Source organism: Molossus molossus, unplaced genomic scaffold (genome assembly GCF_014108415.1).
Source record: "Molossus molossus isolate mMolMol1 unplaced genomic scaffold, mMolMol1.p scaffold_m16_p_12, whole genome shotgun sequence".
Taxonomy (NCBI): Eukaryota; Metazoa; Chordata; class Mammalia; order Chiroptera; family Molossidae; genus Molossus; species Molossus molossus.
Window position 1 is genome coordinate 50766354 of NW_023425347.1, and position 19704 is coordinate 50786057.

The 19704-nt window shown below is 35.4% G+C and overlaps 1 protein-coding gene across 16 annotated transcripts in view; it reads right to left on the minus strand.

Annotated features, from left to right (window-relative positions):
• The window catches only part of SRSF11 (serine and arginine rich splicing factor 11), a 50654-nt gene that overhangs the window by 11570 nt on the left and 19380 nt on the right, over positions 1 to 19704 (minus strand). For 7 of the 16 annotated variants that reach the window (XM_036255139.1, XM_036255140.1, XM_036255134.1 and 4 more), the window contains 6 exons: positions 14123 to 14256; positions 10190 to 10299; positions 8116 to 8208; positions 7119 to 7168; positions 5722 to 5849; positions 3448 to 3529 (listed from right to left, as the gene is read on the minus strand). In XM_036255139.1, coding sequence (XP_036111032.1) covers positions 3448 to 3529; positions 5722 to 5849; positions 7119 to 7168; positions 8116 to 8208; positions 10190 to 10299; positions 14123 to 14256 — 597 coding nt within the window. Of the gene's footprint in view, positions 1 to 3447; positions 3530 to 5721; positions 5850 to 7118; positions 7169 to 8115; positions 8209 to 10189; positions 10300 to 10592; positions 10710 to 11357; positions 11467 to 11941; positions 11963 to 13631; positions 14099 to 14122; positions 14257 to 19704 lie in introns of those variants that run through there. The other 9 variants (XM_036255144.1, XM_036255141.1, XM_036255150.1 and 6 more) reach the window with 5 other exon arrangements.

Below are 19704 nucleotides of genomic sequence, written 5' to 3' on the forward strand. Positions count from 1 at the left end.
AGTGTCGGCCCACAGACCAGAGAGACCTGAGTTCGGTTCCCACTAAGGGCATGTACCTCGGATGCGGTTCATCCTTGGCTCCAGTTGGGGTAGTGTGGGTGGCAGCCAGTCGATGTGTCTCTCTCACATCCATGTTTCTCTCTCTCACTCCCTATCTGAAGATAAATGCAAAAATGTCCTCAGGTGGGGGGGGGGGGGGGGAAACGACACTAAAACCCATAATCTGTTATGGTATGTTATTACAAGCATCCAAAAAGACTTTGCTCAAGGAAATAGATGTTTCACTGTTATTTCCCACTAGTCAAATCAGAGTAATCCAATTTAAAATTTAAGAGCCCTAGGACGTACTTGGTAATATATACAGAAAACATAGGTTCTCCTTTTTAAGTATTAAAACTAAGCTGAGAGCACTGACCTGGAAGATCAGAATTCTAAGTAGTACCAATACTTCACATAAGTGAAATTTTATCTGTATTTTTAACAAAGAAAAGGAGTTCCTCAAGTGGACATAAAGATATGTGATAAAGAGCATTAGGCAGAAAGAACATCATGAGCAAAAACAAAAGCATAAAGAAAACAGTATGTTTGGGCAAGTAGTACTGTGGTTAACTGTTTTGGAGTGGCAAATGACAAGTGTAAAAAGAAAAACTAGTTGAATAGTAAATTAAAAAAACAAAACCAAACCCCAAATGCCATTCTAAGGTTTTATTTAACACCTTATTAAGACAGTAGGGAACTTCTCAAGGTTTAATAGAATTGTGACATCATCCCCATTTGAGTTCTGTTTTTTTGTTTTATTATTATTTTTGGGAGGGAGAAAGACAGACAGATAGACAAACATTGATGTGACAGACACACATTGATTGGTTGCCTCCCGCATGATCCCAACTGGGGCCAGGGATCTCACAACAGAGGTATATGCCCTTGAACAGGAATCAAACCTGCAACTCTTTGGTCTGCAGGCCTACACTCCAACTGCTAAGCCATATTTTTTAAAATATGTTTTTATTGGTTTCAAAGAGAGGAAGGGACAGAGAGACACAGAGATAAAAACACCAATGAGAGAAAAACTTTGCTCCTTCCTGCATGCCCCAACTGGGGATCAAGCCTGCAAATCGGAACCCAAATGGCAATCTCCTGGCGCACGGGACAGTGCTCTGCCAAATGAGCCACACAGGCCGACCCCAATTTGGGTTTTTGAAAGACATCTTTAGGAAGAATAAGACAGGCTAGGGAAGGTAGGTAAAAGAAAATAGAACAGATATACCAGATGGGAAAACCGCATTAATATTTACTTTGGACTGAATGTTTGTGCCCCTCCCAGAATTCTTATGCAAAACCTAATCTCCAATGTGATATTTTAAGGTCTTTGGGAGGTGATTAGGTCAAGAGGGTGAAGCTTTCATGATCAGGAGTAATGTCCTTCTGAAACAGATCTTAGAGACCCCTTGTCCATTACCAACCTGTGAAGACATAGCAAAAAGATGGCCCATTATAAATAAATAGATCCTCATCAGACACCAGATTTGCCAGCACCCTGATCTTGGACTTCTCAACTTCCAAACTGTGACAAATCTGTTGCTTATAAGTCATTCTGTCTATAGGATCCTATTATAGCAGCTGAGTAGATGAAGACACTGACCAAGAAATGACTTGATAATGTCATGGGCCCATGAGGTTAAAATTACTTTCAAAATAATAATGTGTTATTTGCCTTTTTCACTATGTTGACATTTGCACTAATAGTTCAAAAGCAATGATGGTGTAAAAGTGCTGGCATCTCCTTAGCACAAATCAAGGTAGTGGCAACTGAATTGCCCTAGCAGTCACTGTATTCTTCACAGGGATTTGTAGTAAGCATGTGTGGTAAAAGAAAAAAACAAACAAAAATGTCATTTTCACAAGGGATGCCTTCGATGAAGCAGTAACACGTATTAATTTTATTAAATCTAGTCCCTTGAGCAATATCCTATTTAAAAAAATGAGAAGTAAGGATAAATCACTTCTGTTACTTATTAAACTTCAATGGCTTTATCAAGGGAAGCACTTCTGGGATTGATCGCTTTGGGCTTATACTATCTTTTCCATGAAACATTACCCTGACTTGAAAGAACAACTTTCAACTATGGTTGTTCAGACTTGGGTATTTGGCAGCCACTTCAAGGAAAACAATTCAATTTGTTGCCAATGATAAAAATTTGAGCTTTCAAGAGAAAATGTTGAAAACTTGAACCCACCATTGTGAACTTATAGCATTTTTAGGTGGGATTTGTGGTGGCAGCAGCAAATATCATTTTTATTGTTATTTAACAAAATGTGTCAACATTGAAAACTTGCATAAAGCAATGAATCAATTATTTTGTAAACCATCAATGCATAATTTTACAAAAGCATGCTTGGGGAAAAGATCCATTCAAAGAATAAAGAAGATCAATAGATTTTAATGTAATAGTATATGAGAGGTTATTTAGGGTTCGGATTCCCTATTGCAACTATCTTTTAAGAAACTATCATATCAAGTTTTAGTGTCATATCAAAGAATACCAGTTGCAGTTAGTTGAAGACTACAAAATAACTTTTCCCATTTTTAACTGTTTGTATGAAAACAGATTTTCTCTATATAATAACCAAAATTTATTGCAGTAAGTTGAATGTGGAATCCGATGTCTATATTATAAACATTAAAGAGATGTGCGAAGAAGTGAAACAAAGCCACTCTTCTAAATTTTTTCTTTTTTTAAAAGTTGTTTCGAAGTTGTGTTACCATGAGTGGGTTTACTGTCATTATTTTTATATTTTAATATGGCCTACATTAACAGCTATAACCAACAGAAACAAACACTATTTGGGGTTCTCATATTTTCTATTAAGTATAAAGAGGTCCTAATACCAGCAAGTTTGAAATCCACCGGTCTAGAGGAACCGTACAAATTCATACAGGATGTCATGTGGAAAAGGGAATAAACTTATTTAGTCTTTCTCTAGGCAGGATAAAAAAATTGCACAATTAGTTTATCCAGTAATTCAAAACACAATCTCAAAAGAACAAAAAGTCATGTCATTTGCAAATAAATATTCATGCATTTGAGGGGTATTGTATAGGTTGCAAGATGACCTTTCAACCCAAGTCTTAGGAGAGTCTAGTGAAAAGCCAGAACTAGAATTCAAGTCAAAAGTTTCATTTTAGTGGTCAAGTCCCAGTGCCTTCCCGTTCCCCTTGGATATTTTTGGGGTTTTAAAGTATTAATCAACTACTTTAGCCTATATCATATCTTTTCTCCGTTTATATATGTGTGAATACTTATTCACACACTCTGCTAACAGCACTGGTTACTAAAACACACTTTATCCAGGAACTGTAGGTGAATGGCAGCAAATTAAGAATGTGACATACAGGAATTATCTTTGTCTAAGGTACAACCAAATACCAAACGCAATCAATCTAACCTATGTCTGGAAGATGAGGGAGTCCTCCTCCTCCTTGATCGTGATCTCGATCTTGAATGCCTTCGTTTTTCTTCTTTTTTATCTAGATTTAAAAGAAATCAGGATTTAAAAATCATTAAACAAATAGATTAATCCCATTCAGGAATTAATCTAAGAATTTCTTTATCTTAACTTTCAGCTTTTAAATATAATCTTTAAATGTTACAAGAGACCATTTTACAGTAAAAATGTTGAAGTTTAATGAAGTGATACAAATTATACAGGGTTTTGGTAGATCCAAACTAGACTTCTGATTTTCAGCTAGCCAAATTGACAATTCCACTTTCTAGACTGGGGAGGCTGTCAAGAGATGTCCATAGAATAATCTATGAAAAGGATTATTTATCACCCTTTATCTTTAGAGATTAATAAACAAGAATCTCTTTTTCCACTCCTAGGTTCTACTTTCCCAAACAGAACTACATTTCATTTGAGATTAATACTTTAATCTTTCATGTTTATGAGTTAATAACACTTCCCCAATGACCATTTAACTGTAAAATAAGTATGTTCATTTAATAATAAACATTTTAAATTCCTGTTTCTTCTTTCTTCACCACCTAGCTCTATGCTCCTTTGCCAAATAAAATAATTCACATATGTTTATGTTAAAGTGGTTGATAAACAGGGTCTACATTTGGACTTGAAATTCAGAAAGTCATAGATTCACTGTTCTCACTATACTTCTGTGACAAAACTAGATTTTAACAATCTGTCTCTCTTCTTCCTATTTCCAACTGCATAAGTGTAGGAGATAGATCTAGAATGATCTGTCACATTTCCTAGTTTTAAAATAACATAAGAGAAATTAAGCCACTGCATTAATGGACAACCATCTCAGTGAAAATATGTTTACCCTTCACACTGAGATCATTTCATTAACAGAATTCAATTTATTGTTAATGTCATTATTAACAATTAACCAAAAAAATCTCGGAGAAAAAATTCATATGTAAATAACTTTTAGTCATTCTAGTTATACGTTTTCAATGAACAAAGTTAAGCATAGTGTTCTAGCTTTGGAGTAAGAGATCTATCTAGTTGTGTATCGAAAAGCTCCTACTGTAGGGAACGGACTGACAAACCCCAGAGGAAATGGGGATGAGGGGAAGAGATAAACCAAAGAACATAACCAATAGACACAGATAAGTGCAGTGAAGGTGAGAGTAGGAGTAGGGAAGCAGGAAGGAGGAGGGTGTCAATGGGAGGAAAAAACTAGTTAAAAAATAAAGTGCGTCAGCCTGGCACAGTGGATTGAGCGCCATCCCATGGACTGAGGTCCTGGTTCAATTCACAGCCATGGCACGTGCCTGGGTTGCAGGCTTGATTCCCAGAGGGGGGCATGCAGGAGGCAGGTGATTGATATTTCTCTCTCTCTCAAAAAAAAATTCAATAAAAAACATTAAAAAATAAAATAAAATAAAATAAAGTACATCAGTGACATCACTGAATGGCAATAACAACAAAGTAAAGCTCCTACTGTTTGACATATGACCTTAGGCTAATTAATACTGTTACTTTAAAATTATTTTCCAAATACTATACCTACTAAAAATCTCCCTATTTACTAAGAAATAACAGTAAAATATGAGCAAAACATTATTGAATGGGGGGGAAATTCTAGGACAAAAGATCAAAATATATACAGGCAGACAATAGGATAACCATCCACTCCATTTCAAAAAGATAATCGGCAAAGAATAAGGTATTTGCCTGTCTTTAAACAAATGGCATAAACAGAAGCATCATCTCTTGGTCAAACAAAAGACTAAAATCAATTAGGCTATTCCCACATAGACCATCATAAATGCTTCAAAACAACCCCCAAACCATAAATTAAAAACAACAAAAATATCACACCAACTATTAATTCTAGGCACTATCAACATTTTGGAATGGGTCACATTTTATTGGGGAAGTGGGGGGGAGTTAGTGTCTGTCCTGTATGCTGAAGTTTAGCAATATCCCTGGCCCTCTGCCCAGGAGATACATTTGGTACCAGCATGACAAGTAAGTGTCTCCAGATATTTGCAAGTATGTCTGGGTGTCAACTCCCAATTCACGCCCCCAGACCCCTACTGAAAATCATTCCGCTACATAATCTTTTATCAGAATTTGGAAAGTTTAAAAACGGCTAGAATATTAAGTAAAAAAGTTTCCAAACTTATACAATAATCATTTTTGCCAACAATCATACAGTTTAAGATTCAACACAAGTGCATAAACATATTTTACCTGGTTCTATGGCAGCAGAAATTAGGGACTGTGCTTCTCGTACTCTCTTCATGGCCTCCTCTATTTCTTTACTAGAGGTATCTGATTTCAGACTTGGTGAAACTAGACCAGCAGCTACATGATTCAACCTGAAACAAAACCAAGAATTGAGACCGGAAATATTTTTAAATGCACAACAGCACTTCAAACAAATATGTTTCATAAAACATTTTAGTAAGATGTTCTTTAGAAAAAAGGGGAAGGATTCCATTATTTTGGTAAAACCATACATAGTATAGTACCCTTTTGAATATTTAAATGGTACTTGCATTTTAAAGATTCAGACTATCTGAAATAAGAAAAATGCTTATTTAATTCTGCTGAACATTCATTAACTTTCCATAAACACATTTTTGAGACATGCTAGTACATGGGAATATGCTGATGCTAAAAGTTTTTGACTAATGAACTTTCCTTTATATGATTTAAAAATGTTTTACATCGTAATTTTGTTGGGGAAGAGCCTGAGGCAGAGGCCAATGGCACACTAAAGTTACTCAAAAAATTCCTGATCAGAAAAGCTGCACCTCTAAGGGTTTATACATGTGAGGAAAAAATTAGACACCAAATTTAACGCAATAGTTACTCGTGGGGAGAGTGGAAATGTAAATAAAAATGGGTATGCAGGGAATTTCAACTGTATCGATATTTTATTTTATAAGCTGGGTGATAGGCACTCTTGGATTTTATCTGATAATTTTAAAGAGAAAAAGTCCACTAATAACTATAATGAAATGATTCTGTCCTCCCTCCTCCCATACTCTCCCACTTGACAGCGTCTTTCACCAAGGAGAAAAAGCATTTAGTTCAAATCTAAAATATCAACAAATTACCAATTAAAATAACTGACTTTGTTGTAACTGACCAAGTAGGAGACACAAAACTTATAGCACAAAGAAAACTTTTCAAAGTACCTAAAAGATACTGGCCATTATTATGTGACATATGCCAGTCCTGGCTCTAGGACTGTGTTTCCCTCACTTATGTCTCTCAACTCCGGTTTATCCCCTAGGGCTAGTTTCTCTCATCTTCAAACTATATTCTTCTTGTAGTAAGTTTCCATAGTACCTCTGTACTTTCTCTAGTTGAATCCACATGCCTTACTATATTTAAATAATATCTCACTTTCAATCTAGAGTATAAATGCTAAAGGAACAAGTTTATAGTAGGTACTCAAATTACACCAAAATAAAACCCTCTATAGATAGACTTACCACTGGATTTTTCTCATTTCTAGATAACTGAATTATATATTGTGTGCCTTGAGATAACCTTTTTAGCTATCAAAAAATAACTGTTCTCTAGACATTCATATACTATATCCAAATCATCGATAGAAACACAGAAAAAATTCTTACTTGGGATCAACAGTACTCATAAGCTTCAGCAACTGATCTGCAGCAAGAGACTGCAAAAAACAAAAATATCACAACAGTGAGAATACATAAAGCAATAATGATTTCGATTTTATTTTTTCAGGATGTTGCAATGTCTTAGGATACCCTGACAAACTTACAAAAAATAACATTCCAGGCATGTGGATGACCAACAGACAATGCCAATGAAATGTCATATTAAGTTTTCTAGTAGTCACGTTAAAAAGAAAAAAACAAAAACAGGTGACATTAGTAACACAGTGAATATTCAGAGGTGCTTTACCAAGTTAAATATGAAAATTATAAACCTGATCAATTACCTCCTGCTTATCTGAAGATTTTCTAAGGGAAAGTAATGATTTAAAGAAACATGTAAAACAAAACTCAAAGTGCTTAGCCAATGTAATAAACCAAAAAATTTCCACAAAGTACTTCCAAAAACAGTTTAGCAAGTAACAATAAAAGAAAACAAAATTTCCAAATGATTAAAGGACAGGAAAACAGAGACTCCATAACATGTCGATGATGTGTATTTCCTGTGAAACTACTCTTTACTTTTAGCTATATAAAATGAGAAAATCTTGCCCTGGCTGGGTGGCTCAGTTGTTTGACGCATCATTCCATACACCAAAAGAGGTAGCGGGTTCGATTCCTGGTTGAGGCGTGGACGGGAGGCAATAGAGCAATGTTTCTCTCTCACACAGATGTTGCTCTCTCTCCCTAAAAATCAATAAAAATCACACCCTCGGGTGAGGATTAAAAAATAAATAAGTATAAAGAAATTCTTTAATGGGTAAGGGGCTTATAATGCAGTGACCTTTTAAATCTCCTTTTAATAACAGCATGTAAGAAAAATTAACACACCATAGCTATCAGTTATCTTTTGCTCTTGAAATGCATAGGAACAGTTAATAAAATAAAATAAAATAATTCTTTAATTATAAGAATGAGCTCCAAGTTGAAGGGCAGTAAATTATACCTGAGAGTTCAAGTTTGCTCCAGGAAGCCCAAGTGCAGCAAGGGCAGGATCAAGAGTAGGAGCTCCCAAAGCAGCCAATGGAACAGCGCCAATCTGTGAAATTACAAATTTTATTTATTTAAAACTTCACTTCTGTTCCTTATACTGTGTGTTTGGTCAACCTGTTTTTCCTCTAAAGGACAAATAACTAGTTTAAGTCTGTAGGCTATGTGATCTCTGTTGCAACTACTCAACTATACCATTGTAGGTCAAAAACAGGCATACACAATACATAACAAATGGGCACAGTTGTGCTCTAATAAACCAAAATGGGGGTCTGGCCCAAAAGCTGTAGTTTGCCTACCTCTGTCCTCATTTTCCACATGTCATTATAGCACATTTATCCCTACAATTAGAATATAGAAAAAAAATTCAATATATTCTTGTGCCAATTATAAACATTTACTGTTTTCTCAGCTTCAAATCCAGTTCTTTGCCGTTTTGTGATACTGAAGGCAGCATTTCTCTTTTGACAGATGACATGTTAAACATTATCTATAGAGGAGCTGGAATGATACTGTAAAAGAGGGTTCTCTTCCTGGTTCCTATGCCCCTTTTTGATTGTTACTGCAGCGCCATGTGAGATACCCAGTGGCCTTAACCTCAGAGCTATCTTATTGGGCAGCTTCCTAACAAGGTCTGTGGCACCTGAAAAAACTCTTTAGTGTTTACCCCTTTCAAAGAGTCTGACTCTTATCCCAGTCAAGGGGTTGGGGGTGGTGGGGGGTGGGAAGACCTCTCATCTGAATTTTTTTTTGTGTTCTTTCTTCCTCAGCCCTAGAAGTAATGGTTGCTTCTGATATCTGGGAGTCCTATATTCCTTGGAGTGCCCTAGTAAGCTCCAGTTACTAGTTACTAATTCCTTCTACTAAACTTTCCCTGTTCAAATTACTGTGTGGTTCTGTCTCCTGTCTGAAATAATTCTGATTAAGCAATAATTTAAGACACAAACCATACAAAATATTGTAATTTTGAAGGCAGTTTGACCTTTATAAATCACCGTGCTAAAAGTTCTCCTAGCTTCAATTTTTAGTAAATATAAGGTTCCAAACTTTCTATAATGTAACTATTTACTGAGTAGTTAAAATACTGTATTAATACTATTATACAAGCTATTTCAGTTATAACACAATTTTATACATTAAAAGTATCTACAAATTTCTCAGATCTGCATTTTATAAGTGAAAAAGTCATACTCAAAAAGCTGAGAATTCTTGATCTGTGTCCTTTTATAATGCCATACAGTTCAACTAACAGTTAAGTAAACTATTTAGGCAAAATAATTTTATACAAAGGAATGCGCTTATAAAATTCTAGTTCAGGTTCCATCATTTCCTTTGTCTGCAAAACCACTTGTTAGTTACAATTTTTCTGAGTTACAATATATGACATTTAAAGAACCTTTGGCTCTAAAATGATTTGCTTTTTACAGCATTAGGGTTAGAAACATTACCCAGTAAAATATAATTCAACTTGAATGTTTTCTTCCCCATATCAAACATTTATCCATGAATTCATTTTTATTTCAAGCCACCTACTTAATTAAAACCCCAAGGTAAAAGCAAAAGATTAAAGGACATTGGCAAAGACAAAAAGTCTGAAATTTATCTTTATTTTCTTTCCTGGTTGAAATGAACATACTATTTTTAGTACATGTTCAAATCTTAAGCTCCATGAGATTTTTTCATATTACTGGGTTATTTTGAGAGTCAATGGCAAAACCAATATAAGAGCCCTGGCCAGTTTGGCTCAGCGGTTGGAGTGTCAGCCTGCAGACCAGAGAGTCCCGGGTTCGGTTCCCGCTAGGGGCATGTACAATAACAAAAAACAATATAAGATATTTGTGATTTTCAGGATGCTCTTAAAATGCAAATTTCCAAGAGATTATCTTTAGAATTTGATTGCAATAGCCTTTACTATATATACTTGATTATCATTCTGTAAACTAGAATCACAACACTTAAGTTCAAATATGTTTAGCTTTATCCAATTCTGTGTTCCATTCTATCCTTTAAGATTTCAATAGAACTAATACCTGGGTAAGAGGGTTAGGAGTAGGCAAGAGTCCACCACCAGGCAGAAGACCTGCCACTGCATTAGCTGGTGCCAACAGAGACAAAGCCTTAGTCTCATCAGGAATAACTCCTGCAGAGAAATATCCTTGCATTAGAACACACCCCTTTGCAAGACAGAAAACACACAAAAACACCCAGAAAATGTCTCCCTGATACACCACCTGAGTTTGTTGAAAGTACTTATGTTCGCTAAAATATAAAGCTTGATTTCTATGATTATTTATCATTAATTTTATGTCAGAATGAAACTTCAATGTGTGAAAATGTTTCCTTTTTTCTCTACAAATGGTTAAGTTTCTAGAGTAAAAAAAAAATAGCACAATACACACTACTTTTTTGTTAACACTGCCAAGATTTCATCACCTGTACTCGATTTTTAAGTCATGAACCAAACGTAAGCAAGCACAGTCGGTTCTCCAGGGGTGTGCTCTCAACTTTCAAAAGCTGTTTTATGAACAACGACTCGTGTCGGCTGCTTCACTATAAAGCACACAGAAAAATCAAGATACACAAGACAAAAAAAGTTTGATTTAGGGGTTAATAATATGGTACAGTTACTATGATTTTCTTTTACACCTACCATACAATTTTGTAAAAATTAAGAGAAGAAAAGTATGTAAAGGAACTATTCTGTTGGAATCAAGCGTAGGGCTTTTGCTGACTCATGAAAACGAATGTTTCTGAAGGTCTCTGAATACACACTGGATGTGTATGTGGGAGTAAGAGAGAGAGAGAATAGGTAAAACAACATGGCACATTCCTTACCTGTACAGTAAAATGCTTTATATTCCAACATGTGCCATGCTAACCATACCAAAAAATGCTGCTATACAGTGTGAGTTCAAAAGCTAACTTAGCCAAACTCCTAAAGCCAAAAACAACATGTACGTCTGTTTTTAAAGCCTAATCTGTGTATTCAGATAACATCTAAGGGCCCTAAGACAAATATTTATGTACACAATTTAAATTCTATCCAACAGCAAAAGCCCTATACAGATGGATTAATCTGTTAATGTGCCCAAGCCCCCAAAATGAGAGTTCAATAATACAATTAAACTATATATTTGCAAATACCAGTAGTATTTCTGTAATACATATTAAGAAACTGCATCTCATCATAAAACATACAATATGTACAGGGCACTTAAGAGAAACTGGATAAGCTGCAGAAGAAAACTGTTGGGTGGTATTTTCAGCAGGGCCTGGTATATAGTTCAGGCTGAACCAGGGAAAAGAACTGTAAAACACAACAACAAAAAAGAAAAACCACTGTTAAATAAAGGTAATGGTTCCTTCCACCTATACTGAGAAGTGCCGATAATATAAACAAATGTATACTACACAGCACTGTTATCTTGCTTGTGTCAGAGCTGTCATCAATTTAGATACCCAGAGTTATGGAGGGAGGGGAAGGGAGAAGATCATTTAGATATAGGGCATTAATGCATCAATATTAACAAACCTACAAAGATTATGGGTAATCTTGCATGCAAAATTATGTCTCAAGAGGATAATATTAAATAATAATATCTTACTCAAATTAGTGCATTTGCAACATTTCTGGCAAACTAAAATCCTCTTGAATTAATTGTGAGACACCTGATAGAAGATCTGCATTCATTAAAAAAAAAGTCATGCATCTGATCCTCTGATTTAAAAAAGACTATTTAAAAATAAAACTACAATTTAAAAATAGCAATGAGGCCCCTCACCAGTTAATTTTCATGCGTCAAGAGTATTTTTTTTACTGCTGCTTTGATAGAACCATGAAATACTGCATGAATGTGTAGAAATGAAAGAAAAAGAAACAGACAAAAGAAACAAACATTAACCAAGGAACCTAAATAACCCCCAAATCCATTACTATTAAGAGTTCCTTCCAAATCCAGCTATCTCAGTTTTACCAATTAAGACTATTCCTTACCGTAGACTTTGTGTCTATTGTTCTAAACATGACCATTCTGAGAACCAACACCAAAGTGTAAGAGTTAAAACTAGGGTGAATGGTGACAAAGGGATTGAGTACATCAGTTATTTAGTGGAGATAACATTAATACAGCATACCATACCATTAATTAAATACATCAAAAATAGATTCCAGAACTAAATATTTTGGTAATTCTACATACTCTTAAATATTTGACTTTTGAAACAGATCCACAAAAAATTACCGTGGTAAAAAATATTTATGAAAGCCAATTATATGATATACTGTATTATGTTCAGGGCTTGGGAACTAGGACATAATACTTAGTCAATTAAGAATCCCTTTAATTTAAAAGCTAATGTCTTGTACATTATTCACATGATTCGACCCTTGTTTCAAAAACTATCATCTATACTTTACTTATTCCTAAATTTGAATTCTATAAATTTTCTTTTGGTGAAAAGTCTTAACCTACAACAGGCACACTGATATAAAATGAATTGCTTAATCAAAACACACTAAATCAAAGGTTTATCAGCATATATATTTTAAAACCTTAAAATTGGGTTCACACACTTTAATCAATAGAGACAGATGTACTATTATATAGCATGCCTTTAACCCATCTATGAATGCAACTTAATTTCTTTAGAAAAACTACAGAGGCAATTGTTCTAAGTTTTAAGGACTATACATTTCATAACTTTTACAAGGTATGGTAAAAATGTTCACATTGGTACTCAAAGAGATCTAAGATATCATCTAAAGTCAACAATATCAAGATTCTGCTTCCACTGACCAGTACATTAAGAAAAGGGGAAAGCATTTAAATCCTGGTCAGAATTAATGTAATGCTGTAAATTAACTTAAAATCCCGTAATTATTAACTTAAAATCCAGTCATTTCAACCTAAAATCCAGTAATTTTATCATATTTCAGTTATTTCTTTGATCAAGTTTATAGTTGACAATAAGCAAATAAAGTAGCAGTACATTGGGAACAAACTAATTATAAAATATGGCTTAGAAAATTTTACAAAGTGGAAATTAAAATAGTGCTGTCTTGTCACAGTGGCTTTTTTTTTTTTTTTTTGGTTTAAGATCCCCAAACTCTGCTCATTATTTCTGTCAAATTACTTTAACAGCCTAAAATGTAAAAAGAGAGAAAATGTAGTTAACAAATGGTTACACCAGGAAAACACTTGGGGGACTTGAGTGCTTGCTGGCCTTTAGTTAATGTCTAGAATCCCCTGTAGCTGCAGAGGACCCACTGTTTTTCAGTCATCTGGAAGAGTTTTGCATTTGCCTTCTCCACTACAAAAATCACACACACAAATAACAGAGAGAAGAATTTATTATTTAGAGATATTCTAGAAAATATAGCAAGAATGAACAAGAAAATCTGGCAATAAAAACAAAACACCCAGTGCCCATCTGGCACCTAGGCTATAGGAAATCTTGAACTTTCATACAAACCAAAATCATTGCAACCCTTGGTATACTGGAATTCAATGCGGGACATTTTTTAGAAGTCATCAGTGAGAGGAAGCACTAAGAAAATAAAGCCTAGTCATTTATTCAAAACAGAAATAACATCATGCATTTATTTGAAGATTCCTGTGTAAATGTGTATGGAGATAACCATTCACTTTAGGACTTTGTCATAAAACTCAAGGTTCCATTAAGTAGATGTATCTTAAGGGATTACAATTGGGGACATGGTTTTAAAGAACTTAAAAATGTTTTAAAAGAATGGCATGTTTAATTATCTTATAAAAACAACTGATACCTAATTTTTATAACTGAAAAAAAAATCTGCAAGTAAAAATATGTACCACAGTATAACAAGGGTTTCAAAATGTTAATAGCTTAGGTTTTTAACATGCTACTAATGCTCACTCTAAAACTATACTGAGGTAGATGGTCATCATAGGATGCCCACATAGATAGGTAAACAAAGCACAAACCTTCTGCATATGGTACGACTATCAATGCTCTGTCAACGAACACAGTGTTTGTCAGATGCTGTGCCACAACTGCTGAGTCTGGATCGTGGAACTTAACAAAGCAGACACGGGATGAAACTGGCAAAGGTGAATCACTGAAAAATAAACAAATAACATAAAAGTAGAGAGAAATAATATCAGCTAAAACATAAATGTAAAACTCATAAACCCATTTTAAAAGCAAAACAGGCAGATAATAAGAATTGCACATATTTTAGTTGACAGTTAAAAAAATGACATTACAAATAAATTACTACCCACTAAACTCATGTTTCATGTATACAATCATCGCTTAATTTTACAGTTTTCCAAGTTAAAGATAGGTTGCAACTAAAGTTTCAGAGTTTAATCAGACCACAAAAGTGTCAACATTTTAAAAATAGCAATACCAGTTATTTTTAAAAACAGGTAACAAATAGGCTTAGAAAACTTTCAGAGTAAAAAAATCCAGAATTTGCCAATTCAGGAACAAGAGAATATTATTGTGGGAAAGTACATCTATTTTACAATCAAGTTTTCTTGACCTGCCTACTAAATAAATGCCCTGTCCTCTATTACCTATAACATCAGAGAAAAACAAAAAACAAAACAAAACAAAAATTAAACACACATGGGGACAGTACTCCACCCCCAAGTATTACTATTATGCAAAATTACAATAAGCAAAGGAATTACTTTCCTCAGCAAATTGCTTCCTTAGATAAAACAAAAACAAGTGCTAAAGTACAAGCTATGGTAGCCTGTAAAATAAGATAAATTAAGGGAAAGATTAAATAAAGGCAGGAGTTTGTCTCTAATTCCAACCCAAAAGTTATTTTAAAACCTGTGCCCTATGGCAGTAGTAATCACATCATCCCTAGTCATACATTAGAATCTTCTGGGGAGAAAAAAATATCCTGGCATTCTATTCCACAGCAATTAAATCAAGATCTCTGATGAATGAAGTATTATATGCTCCCTTTTCCTCCTCGATTTTAATTCTTTCTGACAATTTTTATATGCACCCAGGGTAAAGAACCTCTGCTTTATTATAAGCCAATTACCTCTTAAGACTCAATAATAAAAAGGAAAATCCTGTAATATCTTTGAATGTTATCAGAATGAGGTTTATTGTTAACCTTTCTAATAAACTAGATTTCCAAGTATACATAAAAATGCATTTACATGAGAATTTGGTTATGTTAGGTACTTCAGAAATAAGTATTTGCTGACCACCCCCCCCAACTAATTTATGCTCTAACATGAATAAAAACAAACCAACTTATTACTTATGAGGACTAACATAAAGCCACATAACCTGAGAATTCAAACCCGTCAGAACTTAAAAGCCTTCCCCTTGGACACGAAGCACAGATCCTAATCTAGGTTCAAAGCAAAGATGACAATATATCGACATGAAATTTAAACCACCTTATCATAGAAGCTTACTGCTGAATGTTTCTGAAAGGATAGTGTTTTTTTAATGTAGTCAAAGTGTTTTTTAATGTGAAGGACTACTGGTAGAAAATTTAACGTTATATCCAGAATAGTGGAAAGAATGCAAGCCCAGCAGTTTTAGTATTAATGCTATATATAGCACTTTGTCTTTTTTTCTGACTTCCACATTTTTACCATTTAAAGCTCTTTAAATGCTATCATTTTCTACTCTTAAAAGCTAACAGAATGCCTTGGGAAGTAGTGGGCACTTAAATTTCTTAAGTGACCTCTACTATTTCTTTGACACTGTCTATGGTCATTTGACTAAAAGAAAAAAATGACTATAAAGTATTAGGGTCTTAGATAATATAAACATAATGAACAGTTCTTTAAAAATACATTAGAGCCGGGCAGGTGTGGCTCAGTGGTTGAGCATCGACCCATGCACTATTAGGTTGCTGGTTCGATTCCCGGTCAGGGCACGTGGCCCCAATAGGGGGCATATAGGAGGCGGCCAATCGATGTTCTCTCACCAATGTTTCTATCTCTCTCTCTCTTCCATCAATAAAGACAAAAAATAAATTAGAAAGTACTGCCTACATGCTTACAACGTTATTTCCACTTACTTTGCAATCCTAAAATAATATATTTTTTTCTACCCACTCTTCATAGAAATACTACCATTATTACTTGGGCTATACCAACCTGCAAATGGTGGTGAGGTAAAATATGAATAATTTAAATACCATGAAAAAGACTGTCACAGTAAGACAATTCAGAAGGGTAAATGATCCATCTCGCCCCACTTTAAATGGTCTTCTTTAAAACCATTGCTATTTGGCCCCACAATTATATTCTTACAGTTTCTCAGTTAAAATGTATTAGTAAGAGACATATGTTAAGATAGAAGATGGATGCTTGAATTTAATATTCATACCCTAGTATTCCGTGCAAATACCACTTTTACCAATGTAGCTGTCTTTACTCCTTATCTTTACGAACGAGCCCGGCTGGTGTGGTTCAACCAGGTGTAGCTCAGTGGTTGAGCATGGATCCATGCACCAAGAGGTCACCAGTTCGATCCTTAGTGAGGGCACATGCCCAGGTTGTGGGCCTGATCCCCAGTGAGGGGCATGTAGGAGACGGGCAATCGAATGTTCTCTCTCATTGATGTTTCCATCTCTCTCTCCCTTTCTCTTAAATCAATATAGAAAAAAAGAAAAAAAAATATATATAAATGAGGCAGGATAGTGAAAAGAACTAAGGAACAAGACAGAAAATGTGGGCTCCGTACAATGCTTTTGTCCTTTACCGAAGAGTGGGGGTTTTGTGTCCAATGTTTCAAGTGTCCTCTAAGGGTTGTTTGACAATCTTCTGGGATGCATATAGAAAATCCTGATTTGTTTTCCATCTCAAGTCCACTAAATCTGAGAATCACTTTTATAAGAGGGCTCTTATTTTTAACATGTCCAGTTGATATCTGTGCCCACTAAAGTATGAGAATTTCTCATTTAGGCCACTGATAACACTTTTTCTACTACCACCCTAATACTGTGCTTAATACTGAGAACTTTGAGCTTAATAACAAAGGCATCTCCGGAGCCCCACCCCCACCCCAATAGCAGGTATGACAAATAGTATTCACCTGAAAACTTGACCCTCTTGACCTCACATGCCCTCTCCCCCTCATCGTGTCTTACTCAGTTCTAAAGAAATGCAGTAAAATGCTGCATTTATTTAAAAAAAATTTTTAAAGGTAAATTAAGTTCTCTCACCTAACTATACTAAGTTACTTACATGATGATTAAAGTATCTATTTTTGGTCACTGAAATAATTACTTTATTAATTACTTAAATAATGAACTTAAGCTTACCTGCTGGTACAGTAGCCTTCAGTTACTGCATACCTCTGACATATACATGCTTTACTGGGATCATTACCCTATCAACACTCTAGTTATATTTTCCATTATGGAATCCCAGTAAAGCCGAACATATGAAGAATACCTACTAAGTGTAAAAGACTGATTCCACTCACAAGTTCCACTCAAGAAAATCATGATTAAATGATAAAGGACAATCACAACACTGAAGTTCCAATACTAGGTCTGACACTGGTAGAGGGGGGCTTGGGTATACAAAACCACCTACATAAATTTTAGTTCACTCATTTGTGCAATAGAGCTAAGTAGACTCTCCCTCCAAATTTTTTTTTTTTAATCCTCAAATATGTCAATGGACATTTTTCCATTTTTTGTTCAGATGGGGGGGGGGGGGGAGACATTGACATGAGTGGCTGCCACCCGCACGACCAACCAGGGCCGGGGACAAACTGCAACCGAGGTACGTGCCCTTAGCGGGAACCGAACCCGGGTCTCTCTGTACCGCAGGCCGACGCTCTAACCACTGAGCAAAACCGGCCAGGGCTCCCTCCAGATTTTTAAGGGCTGAGTAAGATAACATTGGAAAGCATCTAGCATATAACAATGTTGAATTTCCAAAAGTCATTTTGGGAACTAGAATTTAACTGTTTTCTTTTAAAAAGAATAAATGGAAGCAACACTGACAGATACTTTCAATGGCTGTAGGGCTGTCTTACTGAAGAAAGGGTTAGAGTATTTGTTGTAATGACAATTTTATCACAGGTTGAAATTATAAGCCAGCAATGTCTGGCTTACAAAAACCAAGAAATAGATGGATTCAATAATGAAACAAAAGGGAAAAACCTTCTTAAGGCTGGCACAAAAATGTTTGGCATGATCCAGATCCTCGGTTTCCTCCCTCCCCTCCTCACAAATAGGCTGGGGATCAGTCATATGTGTACTTTAAAAAATACTAAACCTGCCCTGGACAGTTTTGCTCAGTGGTTAGAGCGTTGGCCCTTGGATGAAAGAGTCCTGGGTTCGGTTCCCGCTAAGGGCATGTACTTGGGTTGCGGTTTATCCCAGCCCCAGCTGGGGTTGTGTGGGTGGCAACCACTCGATGTGCCTCTCTCATATCAATGTATCTCTCTTCCTCCCACTCTAATGGAAGATAAATGCAAAAGCGTCCTCGAGTGAGGATAAAATAAATAAATAAATAAATAAAATATAAGATAAATAAATAAAGCCAAACCCTTGCCCAGCCGGTGTGGATCAGTGGTTGACCATTGACCCATGCACCAAGAGGTCACCGGTTTGATTCCTGGTCAGGGCACATACCCAGGTTGTGGACCAAATCTTCAGTGGGGGGCATGCAGGAGGCAGCCAATTGATGTGCTTTTCATCCATGTTTCTCTCTCTCCCCCCCTCTCCCTTCCTCTCTCTCTCAAATTAATTAAAGAAAAAAAATTATTCTGTGAATGCTAAACCCATCTCCCCCGTGATACTGATGACCCCAATAGCCTCATATTCTAGAAGAGGGAGAGTTAAACTAACCTGTTCACGACTGGTGCCACAAAACAATGCAGTTAAGTTGAATAAAGAGAAAGCAGGGGTGCAGTATTTTTATACAGGTGATCAGGAAACAGATTAGGTGGCATTTGAGCAACAAAAGGAAATAAGCATATCCTGACCACATCTAAGAGAAAAGAATTCCAGGTGGATATGAATGCCATTTGGGGGAAAATATACACCCGAAAAAAGTCACGTGGCAAATGTATTTATAATAGTCATAATGTTATGTAATCTGAGCCAATTTTATTCTGAGTAAGAGCAAAGTTTTGAAATAATAAACCCTTTCAGACTACTAAGACCCCACAGCACATCACCAGCAAGTTACTATTGAAAACTGTAGCAAGCTTAAAGAAATTGTCAATAATGTATTTCCAATTTGTGCAGGTCAGATTAGCTATTGGGATTTAAAATTATCAACGAAAGTAGACATCTACATAAGTATTGTTCAATTTGGGAAAGCCACTAAGGTAAATGTAGCCTTTACTGTATTGTAACTTAGTGCATTTTCAGAAGAGAAAATAGTCTGTATGTGGGAACACACATGACAATATTGACCACGCAATGGGTAAAAGATGAACCAGAAAACTGCCTACACTTCCCTTTATCTTTTTAATAAATGAATCATAAAAAGAGCATCTTCAAAATAAACAAAACACTTTAAGGTCAGCAAGTATAATCAGCAAGTATAACAAA